General features: G+C 35.8%; 1 protein-coding gene across 1 annotated transcript; it reads left to right on the forward strand.

Annotated features, from left to right (window-relative positions):
• The first annotated feature begins 1,806 nt into the window (after positions 1-1,806).
• Positions 1,807-3,519, forward strand: LOC133316980 (uncharacterized). Its single transcript, XM_061518774.1, has one exon. It carries the CDS (start codon positions 1,807-1,809, stop codon positions 3,517-3,519), a length of 1,713 nt encoding a protein of 570 aa, XP_061374758.1.
• The last annotated feature ends 17,820 nt before the right edge of the window (positions 3,520-21,339 follow it).

The raw sequence follows: 21,339 nt of genomic DNA on the forward strand, positions 1-21,339 counted from the left end.
GTTGGGCTTGTGATTAGTGTTGCTTACGACAAGGACATGTAAGTTTGAGCTTGAAATTATCAAATAATTTGTTTCCTCATTTCCTATGGTCTTTTTTTATCAAGTAATTTAATAATGTACTGCAACAGTTTGCCAAAAAATGCAAATCATTATGACATTGATAAAAGAAATGAGAGAAGTCACTAATCAAAATGTCAAAAGTAATTTATATCAATCTGAAATGTCGTTCAGCAGTGTCGGTTGTCCTTGAATGTTTCATGTATTTATTTATAAAGAGAACTTGGAAGCCCTTGGAATACCAGAAAGAGTGTGTACTCTACTGGATCTTTTTCTACCGAAATGCATATGCAAAATATAAAGCGAAAACAAGGAATAAGTTATTTTATCTACCTTTTTTTCATGCCTACCTTACTTACCATTTTTCAACACCGTTACATCAGAATATTAAGAGGAGAGAGAAATGATAAAGTTAGTTTAGACTCAAATCTAATGGTGTTGGAAAATGATAGGTAAGATAGGCATAAAAAAATATAAGTAGAATAATCTATCTCCGAAAACAAAACTTAAATAGTTGCACAAAAGAAACTCATTAAATTATTTGTATTGACTTGTTGATTTCATTTCTTGAGTTCTAATAATTATTAGAGTAAACCAGCTATGCACTTTGCACATCTTATATCATTATAGCTTAAATAAGGAAACTATATTTTTATTCTAAATTAATTGGGGCTGGTACCGGATGAATCCAAATGAAAAATATGAAAATATTAAGGACACATATGGCCAGGATTTGTCTCTCTCTCTCTCTCTCTCTCTCTCTCTCTCTCTCTCTCTCTCTCTCTCTCTCTCTATATATATATATATATATATATATATATATATATGAGGGGGAAGGATCGTTTAGCAATGACTAGACCAGGGTCACAAAGGTGGAGGACTGGATGGAAGAGGGTCGCTCTTACAAGGACATCCTTAAACTGCACAATGGAGGATTGTCGATGGAAGAGGATTATGTATCGGGGGAAGAGGAATAAGATCCCAACGAAGATTATCTTATGGACGAAGGGGAAAAGCAGGAGGAGGTGGATCCAGAAATAACCAAGGAAGTTAGTGTTAGATCCCACATTGGTGGGTTAATAAATAGGATGGGGGGAGGGGTCTATATAATAAAGTCCCCCCTTTTCCTTTTCCCTTACACCTTCCTCTTCTTCTTCTTCTTCTTATTATTTTATAATATTATTTGTTATAATATTATATTGAGTGTATTTTGTGAGGAGTATTCCTAGTTCAAGAGAGAGATAAAATTGTTCTCTCTTTGTGATAAACGAGAGGTTGTAATTTTGGAGTTCCCATAGTGAAAAGTTTCTACTCTTGCCCGTGAGTTTTTTACCTCAGTTACTTTGAGGGTTTTCCCACGTAAAATATCTGTGTCCATTTATTGCTTTCAATTTCCTTTATTAGTTGTTATTGTTGATGCACTTGAGTCACCATAAGTTATTATAATTGCATACGTTTTAGTTTTAAGGCCTTTTATAATTTTAATAATTGCAGACGTTTCAGTTTGCATGACTTTATGTTTGGTTTATGGCTATTTCCGTTTTGTATTAGTTTTAAGACCATTGATGGTCCTTTATTGTCAGTTACTTTTTGTATTGCCTGATTAAAAGGCTTGTTAGAAGGATGTGAAAAGGAGACTTTTGATGATTGAAGAATGATAATATAGCAGAAAACTTCTGCATTTTACTGAAAGCCTACTTTCCATATAATTTTGCATCATTTGGTATCAGAGCTCAGGTTGCCTTAAAGATGGCTGAGCAGGAAAATCGCGGAGGTCGTGGTCGTGGTCGTGGACGAAGAGGTCGTGGCGGCAGAGGACGCAGTCAACCTACCGATGACGATTATTATACTGATGCGAGAGATGCTGAAATTGAGGAAAAGAACAGACGGATCCAAGAACTCGAACAACTGCTTGCAGAGGCACAGTTGCACGGGTCAGAAAGGAGACAGGAATCTGAACTGTCATCTCTAGAGGAAGAGGAGGACAAAAATCCATTTTGGAACCGCGAAAGACCAAGGAGGGGTCGAACCGGTGATCAATCCTTCACATCCAATTTTGGGATGAAGATCGAGATTCCAGAGTTTGAGGGATCAACTCACCCTGATGTATTCATCAACTGGTTACACACCGTTGAGAGGGTTTTTGATTTAAAAAACCTCACAGATGAGCAAAAGGTGAAATTAGTAGCAATCAAAATGAGGAAGCATGCCTCAATCTGGTGGGAACATGTCAAGAAACAAAGAATCAGAGACGGAAAGTCTAAAATTCAAAGATGGGACAAGATGAAGAAATTGTTGCAGCACAAATTTTTGCCTGCTCAATACAGACAAGAGGCCTTTATTGAGTATCACAATTTCAGGCAACGTGATCTTACGGTGGAACAATACACCACTGAATTTGATCGTCTTCGAATGCGTTGTGACATGGTCGAAGAAGATGAACAAGTGATTGCTCGATATCTAGGTGGATTGCGAGATGAAATTTCTGATGTTGTGTACTTACAACAGTATTGGTCTTATGAAGATGTGTGCAAACTGTCCTTGAAGGTGGAAGGACAATGTAAAAGAAAGGGTGACCGTTCGAAGTTTCAATCAAGATTTCCTAGAAAGGAATTCGGAGCTAAATCAGTGAGTTCATCAGCAACTTCACCTGCGGAAAGGGGTTCTACGCCTCAAAAAAATATTCCCAACAAGGAAGGGTCGAGTAAAGGAAGTAGTGTAGGGAAGAGATGTTTCAAGTGCCAAGGAATTGGACATTTTGCTGCAGATTGTCCAAATAAACAGATTGTGACATTTGCAGAGGCTCCAATTTTTGATGAAGAACCAATCTATGACAATGTCGATGAACAAGAAGAAGCAGAATCTGAAGAGGTGGGGATTGTCTATGCTGATACCGGAGAATCACTAGTCGTTCAGAGGGTTTTGAATGTGGATATGGTGAATGATGAAACATGGCTTCGACACAATATTTTCCACACCAAGTGCACCAGCGGGGGAAAAGTATGCAGTGTGATTATAGACGGAGGGAGTTGTGAAAACGTGGTTTCTACCACTATGGTAGAAAAATTGGGGCTGAAAACAGAAGAACACCCACAACCCTACAAGCTGTCTTGGCTAAAAAAAAGGAATGAGGTGAAAGTAACCAAAAGATGCCTAGTGTGTTTTTCAATTGGGAAAATATATTCAGATGAAGTATGGTGCGATGTCATTCCTATGGATGCTTGTCACATTTTATTAGGCAGGCCATGGCAGTTTGATAGGAAGACAAAACATGATGGTTTCAAAAATACTTACACCTTTAAGAAGGATGGCCACCTTATTAAACTAGCACCTTCAGATTGGAGGAAGGAAGCAAAGAATTCTTTGCTGTCCAAGTCAGAAATTTTAGAACTGGCAAAATTCGCAGATGTAATGCCAGAAGAATTGCCGCCTGGATTACCACCTGAAGAAGTTGACTATTGACGCAGATTCGAGGGTGAATCTTTTCGTAGCAGGGGAGGATGATGCACTTGAGTCACCATAAGTTATTATAATTGCATACGTTTTAGTTTTAAGGCCTTTTATAATTTTAATAATTGCAGACGTTTCAGTTTGCATGACTTTATGTTTGGTTTATGGCTATTTCCGTTTTGTATTAGTTTTAAGACCATTGATGGTCCTTTATTGTCAGTTACTTTTTGTATTGCCTGATTAAAAGGCTTGTTAGAAGGATGTGAAAAGGAGACTTTTGATGATTGAAGAATGATAATATAGCAGAAAACTTCTGCATTTTCCTGAAAGCCTACTTTCCATATAATTTTGCATCAATTGTTCTGTCCGATGGAATCCTATTCCCTAATAGTGGTATCAGAGATGAGGTTTTCTTAGTATGCTCTGTGACTGCAGCTTAGACTGATTTGTCACATCAGAAAAGAATTATCCTTGGAGAGTTGTTGGGTTGACATCAGTATTAATTTATACTGAGGTGCTGCAAGTGTTATACAGAGACTATTACTGTATTCAGTTACTGTTCGCGATCGGAGCATTCCTCTGAAGAGGTATTTTGGGTGATTAAGTGCGTGTGGAAAGTTTGTCACAAAGACGAAACAGTCTAAGGAGATTGGCTATTAAGTGGGACCATTAGTGACCCCTCCAATCTTTCCTGGAAACTTTCCAGGTGCACTGTCCAAAATACTGGTTGAAGGAAACCAAGTGAAGCAGTGGGAGCTATTTTGCAGCAAAAGAAGTTCTTGATAGAATCATGACAACAAAGGTTGATATTGGCAAATTTGACGGAACAAAGTTCACGTTATGGAAATTGAAGATGAAGGCATTTTGACCAAAGATAATTGTGTGGAGGCCATCAGTGCTCGGCCGCCGGAAATCATAGATGACAAGTGGAAGAAACTTGATGAACTGGCCATTTTTGATCTGCACCTATCCCTTTCGGATGATATATGATCCGGGATAGAAGAAAAGAAAACATCCAAGGAGATATGGGATCACCTCACAAAACTATACTCGTCCAAGTCACTTCACAACAAAATATTTCTAAAGAGGAAGCTTTACACCCTTCGGATGTCTGAATCCACTTCAGTAACAGAGCATATCAATACTCTGACCTCTCTATATTCTCAACTCACATCATTGGGACATAATATTGAGGTAGCTGAGCGTGCTGAGATTCTACTCCAGAGTCTTCCAGATTCATATGACCAACTCATCATCAATATCACTAATAACACCGAATCCTTGGCGTTTGATAGTGTTGCTGCCGCAGTTCTTGAAGAAGAAAGACGGCAAATAAGCAAAGAAGAAAGGCTGGCAAGTTCGCATCAAGCGGAGGCCTTGACGATGACGAGAGAACGGTCAGTGGAACGTGGTTCCAGTGGGAGTCACAGACAAGGAAGGTCAAAATCTAGGAGTAAGAAATTTGTCAAGTGTTAAAACTGTGGCAAGAAAGGACACTATAAAAATGAGTGTCGACTAAGGAGTGGTGGAGACAAGACTTCAGAAGCATCAACTTCTCAAGGATGTGTTGCCGATGCAAATGTTCTATACAGTGAAGCAGCAACGGTGTCTAAGGATAGATCGGAGCTTGCTGATGCTTGGATAATGGATTCAGGAGCAACATGGCATATGACTTCTCGGAGAGATTGGTTTCATTCATATAAACCTATCTCTGGAGGGTTTGTGTACATGGGAAATGATCATACCTTAGAGATTGCTGGAGTTGGCACCATCAAGATGAATTAGTTCATTGATTACAGAAGTTTAACTTCATCAATCTAGGGTCCACAAACCCCCAATAGCCTATTGTCCTCACAGCACAGCTACTGTTCTTCGAAATCCCAGAATATATGGATATTCCTCGGGTACATATCTGGATATGCAATATCCGGATATCTCACTGACCATATCCGGATATACAATATCCGGATATCCAGATTCCCATATCCGGATATCCAATATCCGGATATCCAAATCCCATATCCGGATATCACATATCCGGATATTTCTCGGGCAGATATTCGGATATTTCACGACAGAATGCAGAAACTGCATTTCGTGAAGATATCCTTCCAAGGTTTCATTTTTTACCAATTTCAGTAGCTTAAACATGCATTTCTAGGTGTGTTTGACCAACCCCAACATTAAGTTATCATCTTTAAGCCTTTACATGCATCAAGGTTCCATTTTTAAGCAAAAGAACTCAAGTTCAAGGTTCAACCACTTACCCTTAGCACCAAAACAGAAAGGGTGATGCTCTTGGAGCTCTCAAGGCCACTCCAAGGTTCTGACTAGAACAGAATACGAAAATGGAGCAACAAGGTGGGATCTTTTCTTCACAAGGTAGCTTCTTGGAGCATCAAACACCAAGAAAATGAACCCCCTTCACCCCCAACTCAGAACACAGCCCTCAAACACAACCAACACAGAAGCCAAACTCAGAACTATGACCTCCACTCAACCCCAAAGATGACTCTCACACATACCCAAGTGTTTAGAAGGAAGAAACAAGCACCAAGGTGATAACTTGACCAAGAAATGAAGGGAAGAGCAATGGAGCACTATTCTGGTCAGCCACCAACACCAACTCACGCACAAGAGTCTGTTTTCTAGGGCATTGTGCCCTTAAAGGGAGTATTTATAGCCATATAAGCATAAAACACGCAGTATTAGCTTTAATTGCTACGCTTAGCATTTTAATCCCAAACTCTGGATTCTTAACCTACTCAATTTTACAAGAATTATCATATTTTTATAATATTTTTCTGAGCACCTTTCCGGTACGCGCTTTTCTTAGCCAGTATCAGTTTCTGGCACCAATTCTCATTATTTGGACTTGAAACTCGTTTTACAAGTCCTATATAATATTCTAGTAATTATCATGCACTTACATTAATTTTCCGGGATACTTTTTCGGTACGCATTTAAACCGACTAGCATTCCGAAAAGAGACTTTCTGCATTCTTAATCACTTACTATAATTATTAGAGCCTCAATATAATTATTAGGGTCAATTATGAAATCATTTCCTAATTTCGTATAATTAATTAATTAAATACCTTATTTAACGGTGCGGGTTTTTACATGGCCATTCGACCATATTCATGTGAAATGAGAGGAGTATATTGAATCACGATTAATGAACAATATTGTGTACCAAAATGAATTAAGGTGATTCGAAGAGACAAAAAAATTAAAATATTACACTTTTAATAATTAATTACGAATTGGTAGCAGTTTGGAAGCTATTTTCTAATTTATTGCAGTCATTCACGCCCAAATTAGGCGTGACTCCCAAGGCATTCACGCCTAAATTAGGCGTGACTCGTCTGGTGTTGACAGGTGGCAAAAAAAGTCAACTTATGAACTGTAAAACTTTGAAAAGTCATAACTTTTGACTCGGGTATCCGAATGAGGTAATTCTTTTTTTGATTTCACATAACTTTCCGAGATCTAGGCAATGAAATCTCATTTGATATATTTTATCTCTCACAAACACTATTCAAATTTGCAATAATTGTATTATATAGTGTATTACCAAAAAAAAAATTAAAAATTATTATTAATAAGAAAAACAAAATAAAGATTTAATTTGTGATTTAAACTCAAAAATCAATTTGAAAAATCTGTATTAATAAAGAAGATAATTAAATAAATATTCTAAACACTTGGTAGAATATTATATAAATTTGTATATATTTTAATAATTAAATAAATAACCTCGTACACTATTTTTTTTCAAACACATGGTAGAGGCAAAAAAAATAAATAATTTCGAATAAGTTGTCGTTTTTAACCCTAATTACGAATATATTGCTGTTTTGTTGGTGGTTATTTGAATTTTGAATTTAATGTTAAAGGAGTTGATTGCGTTTTATATTTAATAGAAAATTTGGTGTCATCTTATTTATAGATGAGTTAATCTATTTTGGTGCCATCTTTATAGTATCATTGTTGTAAATTTGAATTGTGTTTGTGAGAGATAAAATATTTCAAATGAGATGTCATTGTGTAGATCTCGAAAAGTTGTGTGGAATCAAAAAAAGAATTACCTCATTCAGATACCCGAGTCAAAAGTTATGGCCTTATAAAGTTTTACGGATAAATTATTAATTTTTTGTGCCACGTGTCAACACCAGATGATTCACGCCTAAATTAGGCGTGAATGCCTTGGGAGTCATGCCTAATTTGGGCGTGAATAGTCACATCACGCCTAATTTGGGCGTGAATGACTGCAATAAATTCGAAAATAGTTTCCAAACTGCTACCAATTCGTAATTAATTATTAAAAATGTAATATTTTAATTTTTTTGCCGATTCGAACAAAGATTAATGGAATTAGAAAGTTTGGTGTATAAAATGGCTATGTTAAAATATATTGTATTTCATTTGTTTTTTTGATATGTAATATTTTAGAGCCAGGTCATATTTTAGTTTGTTGCAACTGTTTTCTATTTTGGCCTTGCTGTATGTATTTTCTATTTTGGCCTTGCTGCATCATGTGGTTAGTCTGGCACCTTGCATTTTCTGTTATTAGGCTTTGTATATAAGACATCACTCATTGCTGATGGTATTGAAATGAATGAAGATTTTTCCATTCCTAGATTCTCTATATCAATTGTAATAGGCTACTTTGTGAATCACAGGTCCTCTAATGGTGTTTCTCTCAAACACTTAAAACACACAAGGAGTTCTCTGAATATACCTCTATGTATATCTTTTAACATTCAAGCCTTACGTTCAAATGATTTACATGGTACTATTTAAAAGCAATAGCAAATAACTAGAAATACTAATGACTAACTTAGGAAATCTAAACACATTAATTGTCCACTAACAAATTCCTAAGGGACACACCTCTTCACCAAAAAAAAAAAAAACCTTTCATTTTCTATTTTCTTTTATTCAAATAAAGTTTAAAACCCAACAAAACTCCTCCTTAAACTTTAATATCTCTACCATCCTTCATTCCCATCTTCTTCTTGCAATTTTCAAACAACAACGTCGGCAGGGGCTTTGTAAAAATATCTTCAACTTGATCTCGGCTTGCAACATGAGTGAGCTCCACTTTTCCTTCTTTGACTTGATCTCGGATGAAATGAAACCTGACATCAATATGCTTACTCCTCTCATGATTGACCGGATTCTTTGCTAACTCGATCGCAGACTTGTTGTCAACTCGGATTTCGGTTGCGCCGACTTGCCCTTGCTCCAGCCTGCTTAGTAAATTTCTTAGCCATATTGCATGGCAAACACACCAAGATGCCGCAACATACTCGGCTTCACATGTAGACAGGGTCACAATGGGTTCCTTCTTTGACACCCACGTGAAAGCCGTGTTTCCCATGAAAAACACATAGTCAGCCGTGCTCTTTCTATCATCAACATCTCCGTACCAATCACTGTCTGAATAACCCGTCAACTTGTATTTGTCTGACTTCGAGTAATGAAGTCCTTGTGAGATTGTTCCCTTCACATATCTCAGAATTCTCTTAGCCGCCTTCCAGTGAGTGTACCCCGGGTCTTCCATAAATCGACTTATGATCCCAACACTCAGACACAGATCCGGCCTCACACACGTCAAGTACCTCAGACTTCCAACTAGACTCCGGTAGTAACTCGGATCAACTCTCTCTCCTCCATCATACTTCGAAAGTTTCAAACCGGGTTCCATTGACGTTGAAACCGGGTTGCAGTCTGTCATTTTAAACTTCTCTAAAATTCCTTTTGCATAGGCTTCCTGAGAGACGAAGATCCCGGATTTGTCTTGTCTGACCTCCAGACTAAGAAAATACCTCATCAGACCGAGATCCGTCATCTCGAATTCTTCCGTCATTTTCTTCTTGAAGTCTTTTATCATTCGTTCATCATTACCTAGAAAAATTAAGTCATCAACATATAAGGCAACAAGTAAAATTTTACCTTCCTTCTTCTTTACATAGAGAGCATGTTCATATGGACACTGCTCAAATCCATCCTTCTTGAAGTAATTGTCAATTCTTGTGTTCCAGGCTCTTGGGGCCTGCTTCAATCCATATAAAGCTTTCTTCAGTCTCAATATTTTTCTTTCTTGTCCGGCTTTCATGAATCCCGGAGGTTGTTCTAGATACACCTCTTCGAGTACTCCATTTAAAAATGCCGACTTCACATCCATCTAATAGATCGGCCATCCGAATTGGGCTGCTTGAGAGATCAACAGCCTGATTGTCTCCATTCTTGCTACGGGTGCGAACACCTCGTCATAATCAATGCCGGCCTTCTACCTATACCCTTTCGCCACTAGCCGGGCTTTGTATCTTTCGATCTCCCCCTTAGCGTTTATTTTCTTCTTGTAGACCCATTTCACACCAATGGGCCGACTTCCTCTGGGCAGCTCGGCTAACTCCCACGTCTTGTTCTTTTCTATCGCCTTTATTTCTTCCTCCATGGCTGATTGCCATTTCTCATCTCGGATTGCTTCTTCAAAGCTTACATCTTCAGAATCTGCCAATAGACATACCAAGTGTGCTTCACTGGTGGAATCATGCAAATCTTGTAGACTCCTCAATCTCGGTTGTCTCTGCTCTTCATCACTATCTGAGTCATTCAGATTCTCAAGAATCCGGGTCGAAGGTTGTCCGACCTCAATTGATTTTAGTACGGGATCCACATTGACCCCGGATGGACTGCTCCAGTCCCATCCATCTTCCTCATTCACTTTTACATCTCGGCTCACCAACACCTTTTTATTGACGGGGTCCAGCAACTTGTACCCCTTCGTCTTCTCATCATAGCCAATAAACACATACTTCTTACTTTTATCTTATAGCTTTGTCCTCAATTGATTCGGTATGTGTGCATACGCAACACTACCAAAAATCTTGAAATGAGCCACTGATGGCTTTAGACCACTTCATGCTTCTTGTGGAGTTTTATCATTCACACTTGAGTGCAGACATCGGTTTTGCACGTACACGGCACATTGCACGGCTTCTCCCCAGAACTCCTTTGGCATGTTCTTCGTTTTTAGCATAGATCGAACCATATCCAGGATAGTTCGGTTCTTTCTTTCAGCTACTATATGCTGTTGGGGCGAGTACGGTGCGGTTAGGAACCGCCTTATCTCATGTTCCTCACAATAATTCTTGAAAGCTGTTGACACGTACTCCTCACCTCGGTCTGAACGAACCGACTTGATGTATCTTCCAGTACCATTCTCTATCACTGTTGTAAAACTCCTAAATGCCTCTAGCACCTCGGATTTTTCCTTCAAAAAATACACCCAAGTCTTTCGACTAAAGTCATCAATAAAAGTTACAAAATATTTCTTACCACTGAAGGACCCCGGAGTAATGAGTCCACACAGGTCGGTATGTATCAACTCCAGAGGCTGCCTAGCTCGGTATCTTGCCATCCTTTGGAACGGGCTTCTCGCATGTTTTCCCAATACGCAGTCCTCGCAAAATCTTCCTTCAGAATTAATCTTCGATAGTCCCACTACCATGTCCTTCTTCATCATCTCGGTCAGACCACCATAATGAAGGTGTCCAAACCGTCTATGCCACAAGTCCATCTTATCTTCTACCCCGGCTTGCAGACAGCCGACCTCCATGCTCCTTAGACTCAGCTTGTACATTCTGTTCTTTTCCATCTGAACTCGGGCTATCAGACGCCCTTGTTTATCTTTCAACAGTAGAACTCGGTCTGTCATTAGAACTGAGTAACCCTTCTCCATCAGCTGTCCAATGCTTAATATGTTACTTTTGAGCTCGGGCACGTAATACACGTCCCGGATTGTACCAACTCGTCCATCCTTTTGCAAGAAACAGGTCGTACCTCGGCCCTTTACTTCAATTTTGGACGCGTCTCCAAAAGAGACATGTCCGGCTTCCACCGTCTTCAACTCCTTAAACAAGTGTTTGTAACCACACATGTGATTACTGGCACCGGTATCCAAATACCACTCCGTCTCATTCTTTGAACTGGTTTCACCATGGGCTAGCATAAGAACTCCTCCATCTCCTTCTACAGAGAGGTTTGAAGCCTTGTCAACTCTTCTTTCATCTCGACAATCCTTAGCGAAATGCCCAACTCAACCACAATTGTAACACTTGTCTGAGTTGCAATCTCTTGAGTAATGGCCATACTTGCCACACTTGTAACATTCCACATTTGTTTGATTTGACCACCGGCCTCTTCCACCTCGGCCACGTCCTCTTCCTCTCTGACTCGATTCAGCTCTTTCTTCATTTCTCACCTCATGACCTCGGCCATGACCACCACGGCCATTTCCACGTCCAGCTCGTCCACGACCTCTACCTCGGACATTTTGAGAATAGAGCACCTTCTCATCTTTAATGTTTGCTTTTGTCTGGAGTGCTTGCTCCAGCGAATCCTCCTTTTTCTTCTTCTTGCGCTGCTCATGCGCCTCAAGGGAACCTGCTAGCTCTTCAACAGAAAGCGTAGCCAAGTCCTTCGACTCCTCAATTGCACATACCACATTTTCGAAGTCGTCGGTCAGCGACCTCAGAATCTTCTCAACAACTCTAGTCTCAGATATCTGCTCACCATTCTGCTTTAACTGATTCACCACGGCTTGAACTCGGGTGATGAACTCGATACACCCTCTGAATCTTTCATCTTCATGCCTTCCAACTCGCCACGTAGAGTTTGAAGTCGGACCTGCTTTACTCGGTCAGCACCTTTATAGATATTTTCCAAGATGTCCCATGCTTCCTTAGACGTCGTTGCTCCTGCTATCTTCTCAAATACGGACTCATCTACAGCTCGGAAAAGCGTGTATAAGGCCGACTTGTCCTTCGCACGCATCTCTTTCAACGCCTTGGTTTGAGCTGCTGTAAATCCTGCAGTGGTTGCAGGTTCAGCAAAACCGTCCTGAACAACATCCCAAGCATCTTGGGATCCGAGCAACGCCTTCATCTGGATACTCCAATTCACGTAATTCGCCTTTGTCAGGCGGGGCAACGACATATTGGAAGTGTTCACACTCTCCATAACTCAAGCTCTGATACCAATTTGTGAATCACAGGTCCTCTAATGGTGTTTCTCTCAAACACTTAAAACACACAAGGAGTTCTCTGAATATACCTCTTTGTATATCTTTTAACATTCAAGCCTTACATTCAAATGATTTACATGGTACTATTTAAAAGCAATAGCAAATAACTAGAAATACTAATGACTAACTTAGGAAATCTAAACACATTAATTGTCCACTAACAAATTCCTAAGGGACACACCTCTTCACCAAAAAAAAAAACCTTTCATTTTCTATTTTCTTTTATTCAAATAAAGTTTAAAACCCAACATACTTGAATTAAATGATAAATTGAACAAGGAATAAAGAAAGTAAGATTTTTAATCAAGAAGATAAAGGTGGGACCTACATTCGACAACCATGGATATATGACATAAATGATTGTTTTAATTCAAGTGGAATGATTTAAAGGAAGTGTTTATGTCACCTAGCTCAATTAATGAAATGATGTCTAGATTCAAGTTGTTTGATTGCAAGTAACATTAATCAATGATTAATAATATTCTATTGTGAAAATAGATTTGACCCAAGAGTGATTGTCTGGAGGATTCTGTGTTTTGTGGAGCTTGCCAGGTAAGCTCTATGTTTAAGGGATTTTCTTCTAGCTTATTGTTCTACCAGTATTCGATGGGGTAATAGTTATATTTGTATTAATACTGTGGTTGAATACTAGAATGGTGTTATGCATATAACAAAAATGTGATGTGTGAAGTATGTTATTTTATAATTAAAGGTTAAGTTTGACATAAATAAGTTTGATGTTATATTGATTTAACAAGCCTAAAATTTTTAATGTGTGAGGTATTGATAGTTGATACGTTGGTAAAGTGATATGACATGCATTAAGTCTAAGGTGAATCAGTTATATTTTGTGAAATAAAAGTTGTTATAAAATGTGAGTACTGTAATTTTGTCTATGACAGTTGGTGCAAGAAATCCTTAATTTAAAAACATATGTGTATACTGAATTTAAGTACTATTCTGATGTCGAGATGATAAATAATGTGTGCTTCAGTAAGGAAAGATTTTATATATATATATATATATATATATATATATATATATATATATATATATATATATATAGGGATAGGTTATTTTGCCTACTCCTATTTTGCTTACCTTTTTTTATTACCGTTCGATTCCAATTTAATCCAACGGTCCATATTTGCGAAATAAAATAAACTCTTTTTTCCCTTTTTCTTTTGCTCACTTCCTTCCATATCTTTTTTCTCTCCTCCCATTTCTTTTTTCCTCTACGCCATACTGGATACATTTTTTTTCCTTCAACGCTGCCGTAGACCTCTTTAATACTTCTGCTTCTTAAGCCTTGTGATTGTAACTAAACAAATGAAAACTCAAAGAAATATGTAATTTTAGCATGTTTCATGTGAACTTCTTCAAAACCAATTCAAAAACTCAGTGGTTCAATTTTGATTTTTCTTCCTGATCATATAGGTGATTGGTGTGATAATCTATGTATAATTTTTGCATGTATGAATTGTCCACTTAGAGGCTTCCTTCAGCTGCGATGGCCACGGGTTTTGGGAATAATCTTACATTTTAACACCTAAAAAACCTGTGAAAGGAAAATCCCAAGACGATGACACTCGTAAAGGATTGTATTTTAAGCGGTACTTTAACTATGTTGACCTTTTCTTCCTCACTTTTTCAGAAAACAGAGAATATTGACGACAATGAAAAAAAAAATGTCTCTAATGTGGCGTAGAGGAAGAGAGAAAGGGGAGGAGACAGAAAAAGTATTGGAGGAAATGAGAGAAAGAAAGAGGAAAAAAGGGTTTATTTTATTTCGCAAATATGGACCGTTGGATTAGATTGGAATCTAACGGTAATGAAAGGAGTAGGCAAAGGTAGGCAAAATAGGAGTAGGTAGAATAACTTATATATATATATATATATATATATATATATATAGGGCAGGATATTCTTACACCGGTGTAAGAGTTAGAAGTCTTACGCTCACTCTTGATCATTGATCCACTTGTATCCAATGGCTCACATTACTACAAAATTTGAGTCCTTAGATATAAGTGGGATCAGTGGACAAGATTAAGAGTGTAATTTACACTGGTGTAAAATGATCCTGACCCTATATATATATATATATATATATATATATATATATATATATATATATATATATAATGTAAGTGAAATTCCAATACGATGCCAATAAATAATCTGATCGTACGAGTAAAGTACATCCAAATAAGGGATGGCTCCGGTGGAATAAATTCTTAGTTATCGCGAACACATTCAGTATTGAGTAGTTTCGGCTATTCTGTAAAGTAAAAGCGTAGGTGTTTGTATGTATATACTGTGTGCTGTTTAATAAGATGTAAATTGTTGTTTTGATGTGTTGTCTTGTCTAATAATTTGTTTGGTGTGGTTGTTTGTTCATTAAATTATGTTTATTGATTCTGTCAATTTCTGCTGATTGTTTAATTGATTATGTTTACTGACTCTGTCAATTTTTTGTTGTTTGCCTATTTGATTTACAATTATTAATCCTGTCAATTTTATGATGTTTTTTGATTAATTTACGTTTACTAATTCTGTCAATTTTTTGTTGTTTGCTTGATTGATTATGTTACAAATTCTGTTGACATTCTGTTGTTTGTGTGATTTTTGTCCGTCTACATGTGCTGTTGTATTCTGACGTATGGAATTATCCGTAATTAAATTAAAAGAAGGTGGTAAGTTAATATATTGTGGATGCTGGATGCTCTAATACTTGGAAATAATATCCGAGAGTATCAAGTTAGCAGGAGAAAGTGAAAGCTTCTGTGAGAACTGTAGCATTGAATACGGTAAGAGTTTTCTGTAAGAATCATAATATTTGATGATTTAAAATAATAAGGTATTATATGTAATTTGTAACATTCTGGGATCAAAAGTATGGTTAGTGGAAGAGCTAATGTACTATTAGCGGAAGGGGTACATAAATGAATTGAATCAACACCCGAAAGAGAGGGATTCCAAAGATTGTGCTGGTATGGGACGATACAATTGGGGATAACTTATAAGAATTAATTGGTACTACCTGTACTAACTTTATCCAAGTGGCTACCAAGAATGTAAGTAAGAAGCTGGAAATAACCCTAGAGGGGGCGGGGGGTGAATAGGGTTATCTAGTTTTTTTGCAATTTTACAATCACAAAAAAACAACTAGACCAAGTGCCAACTTGGTTTGCTTACACCGCTTTATTACTTTGATTAAAATGGAAAAATAACAATGCTATTCAGAATTAATCAAGTATAGTGGCAGTATGTAAACACTTGAATTTCAGAAATTTTCCAACATAAAAGATATAAGCAGCATTGGTAACTCAGACCAATTTTTAAAAAGATATCAGAGTTATCAATTAAGTAGCAGCAGCAAATTTAGATTTCAGCTTAAAAGTATCAAAAATGTAATATAACAAAGAGTATAGGAAATAGAAGATGATGCAGGTATTTATCGTGGTTCACACTTCTAAATTCAATGAGGTGCTATATCCAGTCCCAAGGCAACATGCTCTTGGATTTTCTTCCACCTAAAAAAAATCACAATATTCAATTACAACTTATTTTCAAACCAGAAAATAAACTCTCACAAAATATACAAGTTGATTCCAACTAAGCCAACTTCAAAACATCTATGGTCTTGAGTACCCCACTCAAACCAAGATAACTCTTTGCCTAAGCCTTACCTCACACCAAGGTAAGCTAAGATTACACTACTGACTTTGCCTTAGCTCAAATCGAGCAGTTACAAGGTCTTCCCTTGGTGCTTGTTATACACACCTAGTACAACTCAAGTAACCAAATATCTATGATCTTGGATCAATCAACAAAGTTATATCTCTAGCTTGCCGACTAGGATGATGCAAAATGTCAGATAATATGCAGTAGTTTAAGCTTAACAAATATTACTAAAATATTAAGCCAGAAATCTAATTCACAGTATCTATGCCATTTAACACTTGTCAATCAATGTAGATTTCGCAAACCAAATAGAATATTCATACAAATATCCAATTAGATACAACTTGACAATCTTTAAGTAAAATATCAAAGCTGAGCTATATTTTATTTGAGAATACAAGGTAAAACACCAATCCTTATAACATCACAGTGTTATTTATTTGTCAAACGGCAAACCGGTTTCACAAAAAATTACATCTCATGTATAAATTTCAGAACAACATTACTGCAGTGAATAAAATTTGATTTAATCAGTCAATGATAAACTAGAGAGACAAAATTGTTTAACTAAGATATCTCACAAAAAATCTTTTTCAGCTTAAGACAGATATCATCATGAAACAGACATGGAAAAATTCTTCAACGAACTCAGGCTTACAAGATGTTTTCAGCAGACACAAAAAATTTAAACTAGGAATTGCTGAAAAACAAGCAGGTTAGGATTTTTCAAACGATTTGATTAGATTTCACCTGGGAGCTTGAAGCGATCAAATATATGACAAGGATTTATTCAGATTTATTTTCAAAAATAGCCTTCCTTGCCTGAATCAACCTGCCTCAAAACAAATCTTTAAGAAAAAGAAAATAAATTGCCTCTTGATTTGCCCACTTTGCATGAATCTTGATCTTGATGCCTTCACTATGTCGCAAGGTTGATCACTTTCAAACTTCTCCTATTTCTCTTGATTTAAAGAAAAATTCATGTGGATCTCCAGATGAACTACTTGTATGCTTTCATGAATTTTTACTATCTCTCTTTCTCATAATCTTCTTCTTGCTCAGGGTTTTTCTTTTCTCTCGATAGCTCCTTTAGGGTTCTCACTTTTTCTTTTCTTTCTTTTTCTTTTTGTTTTTTTATTGGGGGATTGAGAGTTGTTTTAGATATAGTGCCCCTGATATGAAAAACTGATCATGACCGTTTAAACAAAAGAAATGAAGGGCTGTGATAAATTACAAAAGAGAATTCACAGATAACAGATATAAGTGTAATAAAGATGCAAAGAAATTTATCAAGTTAGCACACAAAATTCAGCATTTTACCAAAAAATAATTCAGGTTTTCTTTTCTTATCATTATTATTATTTTTAAATTTCACACAAAAATAGAATTTATGTTATGTATGAAATGCAGTCCTAAGCAAGCTTTTGATATAAATTTTATTGATTAAAATTCATAAGGCTCCAAAAAAAAATATCTTCACCTTCGTAACTTTCTAAACTTGCTTTGAGTATATCTTGCTGCAATTTACTTGTCATCCTGATCTAACAGCAAAATCTAGAAGTGGAGGTCTATTTCCAATTCAATTTTCATAATCAAAATATAATGTTTTTTTCTAACAAGATGCATCTACTTTTTGGTAGCTCGGAACTGAAGAACTCCATAGTTAAGCGTGCTTGACTTGGAGCAATTCTGGGATGAGTGATCTCCTCAGAAGTTTTCCCAGAAAGTGTGTGAGTGAGAACAAAACACGCTGAAAAGTCTCGTGTTAGTTTGTGGAGACAGTCATTGATTCTTGAAGTTGTCGAGCGTTACATAATTATTGTACAATTGTTTGTAAGTTGAAAATTTCATTTTATATGTTTTTAAAATTGTAATATTTAAATTAATAAATAATTACAGCAAGTTGTGTAATGTATGTGTGTGATCAACTCTAAGATAATAAGTAAATTAAATTGTCTGTAAATAAAGTTTGCATGAACTGTACGTGTTTCTATTATTCTGTGTACACTGACCAATTATGCAGGAAATGAGCTTGAGAACGAGAGAATATTCTATAAACATTTAGTTTATTGGTATTATAAATCTCACCCCGCGTTATGGGGCATATTTTAGGGTCTTCTTCGGATAGTGGTTCATCAAAGGATAAGTAAGAGAAAGAGCAGGTTAGCTGAAACTGCAGGTCAAGTGTGTCTGATGGATGCTTGGATAGTAATTATCTAGTTACCTTGTTGTTGTCTGCGAAACTACAGGATCATGGTGTGAGATTCTAGTGTAAATAAATAAATAAAGTTTTATCCGTAGTCTGTATAATTATGTTTGGATTGCTGTTTGCTTATGCTAGTAAGCTGAAAGATGCTAAGTATATGTTGTTATAAGGCTGTGTGGTTGGAACTTTGGAAATACATATATATAGTGTATGTTTGTTTTCTGAATTACAGGTTTGGATATTATTCAGTAAGTCCAATATATAGATGATATGTTGTTCGTATTTTGACAGGAAATTAAGTTGCGTTAAGTTTTAAATTCTGTACAATTATGGAATTGTATAGTTATATCTTTTTGCATAAAGGAACATAAGAAAGGTTTTAATTGTCACGTAGTTTGAAGATAACTATGTTGGAATACTTAGAAGTCTTCTGTATCTGTAACTTTAATGTGCGCATCTATATTGTGTGCGTGACATCTTGTGTGTATAGAAACAGGTTGTTACAACATCTTTTTTACATTAACCCTAATTATCCACTTTACTAACCAAGTGACCAAATTAGGTTTCCAATTAATCCATTTATCATTGTAATCAACTTAAGTCATCTTAATGTTCATCATTATCAACTAAATGATGATCACGCATGATTCTTTTCAATCTAGCTCATTTTATAGCCGAATTGATACATAGGCATTCCTTGGATTTTTATATCTTTTTCATGTACAGTGAACATTCCCTTTATCTAACTATTTATTAAAAGTATCATTGAATACTTTAACATTAAAATATTCAATTTCAAAGTCCATTTACTTCCCATGGCCGAATTAATATATGTATGGAAATTACTGATTTGTCATTATTCAAACCCAAGTCCAACCACTTCAAACTTTTACACAGTCATCATTATTTATGATTTCGTGAAGTCTTAAAATTAATTACATAACATACTCCTTTAAGCATGCATAGCCGAAACCCTATGTGCATAGGTACTCATAATTTGTCTTCAACTTAAACTTAAATCCATTTACTCCAAGCTTTTAAATACACAATATTGATTATGATTTTATATACTCTTTAAATCAAACACATGATACACTCCTTCTAGTGTATATGGCCAAAACCTTAATTAGGTTTTTAAGCCATCTTTTTGCATTTTACTTAGTTTAAGTTTAACTCCAACAACAATCACTTTTAAACATCAAACCCCATCAACCCTTTAGATATCTTTTTGCATTTCTTGGATGACGATATAATCGTGGACATGATCAACAACCACTTTCCAGTTCTCATTGGTTCTTTTCATTATATTTTCAACATGATCAACCCACATGGATGAAGGAAAGAAAGAAAAGGGTGTGACATGTACAAGAAGAGAATAATTCAATTACACATGGAAATAATTCAACAATTAACTTAGTTAATTATTTACTAACTTTTCTTTCATCTTGAATTAGTCAATCTTTTAAATTAATATAATTGGTCCATTATCCAACACATATATTCAGATGTATAATGAACTAATTGAAAGCATTCAATTAATCATTTAGTAAAAAATATGACTAAATTATCAAACTAGTCAATTTTGTTTAATTACTTTAACTTTTCATGTAATTTAACATACCTTTGGCTTATATTCAATTGAATTTTGACATAGTTTTATAAATTAATCTAATCATCATTAGAAAATTCCAAGACCACTTCTAGACTTTAAAATCCTCTAAAGAATTTAATTAAGCAATCAAAGTTAAGCTTAGGCCATTATTTTGCTTATTTGTAATTTAGTCCCTAAATTTTCATATATTTATACTTTGACACATAAACTTTATCAATAATCCCATTTAGGTCCAATTTACTTCATTTAGCATGAATTGTATCACCACATTATTTATCATGCTAATTCATTCAATTACTGAACAACTTGCATTGAAAGTTTACTTGCTAAAATTTAGTGTAAACTAGTACTCAACCTTATGTATATTGCATAATTTCAATATTTTTTAATGAGGGTTGTTATACTTTTGCGAATTGGCTCGCGAATCATGTTGTGGACCATCACCAGGAAGCCAATCTCATTTATTTTTAATTCAAGCAGATATGACTACAGTGAGTAGACCTAGACAACTTCTACTAACTTAGGCGATAATTTTTTTGTATTTAGTTCTTTCTTTTTTTTTGAGGCCGGGGGTGAGTTTCCCCATTTGCTTTACCAATACACATACACATAACACTACATTAAAAAAAATAACAAAAAATAATCAAAATAAAATAAAATAAAGATACATAAGAGGAAGAAAATAAAAATTAAAAAATTAAAGAAATAAAGATAAAAGAGAAAATACATAAATAAATAAATAAAAGAAAATAATTTAGAGGAAAGAGAAGGAGAAGAAAAAAAGAAAAAAAAAGGAGAGGTGAAGAAAGAAAGAAAGAGTGAAATACAAGAAAATGATTAAAAATAGATCATTCGGAACATATGAAGAAAAACGGGTCTAACCCTCCTCAATGCTAATAGTTTTTCTCCAATCCTTCCTGAGACAAACAATTCTTCAATCTATATCACATTCCATTAAGTCTTGCTTTACTACCTTTTCCAAGTAAGTTTCGGCCTGCCTCTTTCTCTCCGTGTCAAGTTCTTGGTAACAAACTTCTGTTCTTACGGGAGCATCTAGGAGTTTTCCATTATGTACCCAAATCACCTCAATCTATGTTCTCTCATATTTTCAGATAATAATAAATATTATTAATAAGCTTAACAATTTTTGATGCAAAAATTAATGGTATTATTGATAAGCTTAACAATTACTCATGTAAAAAATAGTGGGATATTAATACAACTGTCTGC

This window comes from Gastrolobium bilobum, unplaced genomic scaffold (assembly GCF_033153095.1).
Source record: "Gastrolobium bilobum isolate Gb01-03AN ecotype WA unplaced genomic scaffold, APGP_CSIRO_Gbil_v1 utg86246, whole genome shotgun sequence".
Lineage (NCBI taxonomy): Eukaryota > Viridiplantae > Streptophyta > Magnoliopsida > Fabales > Fabaceae > Gastrolobium > Gastrolobium bilobum.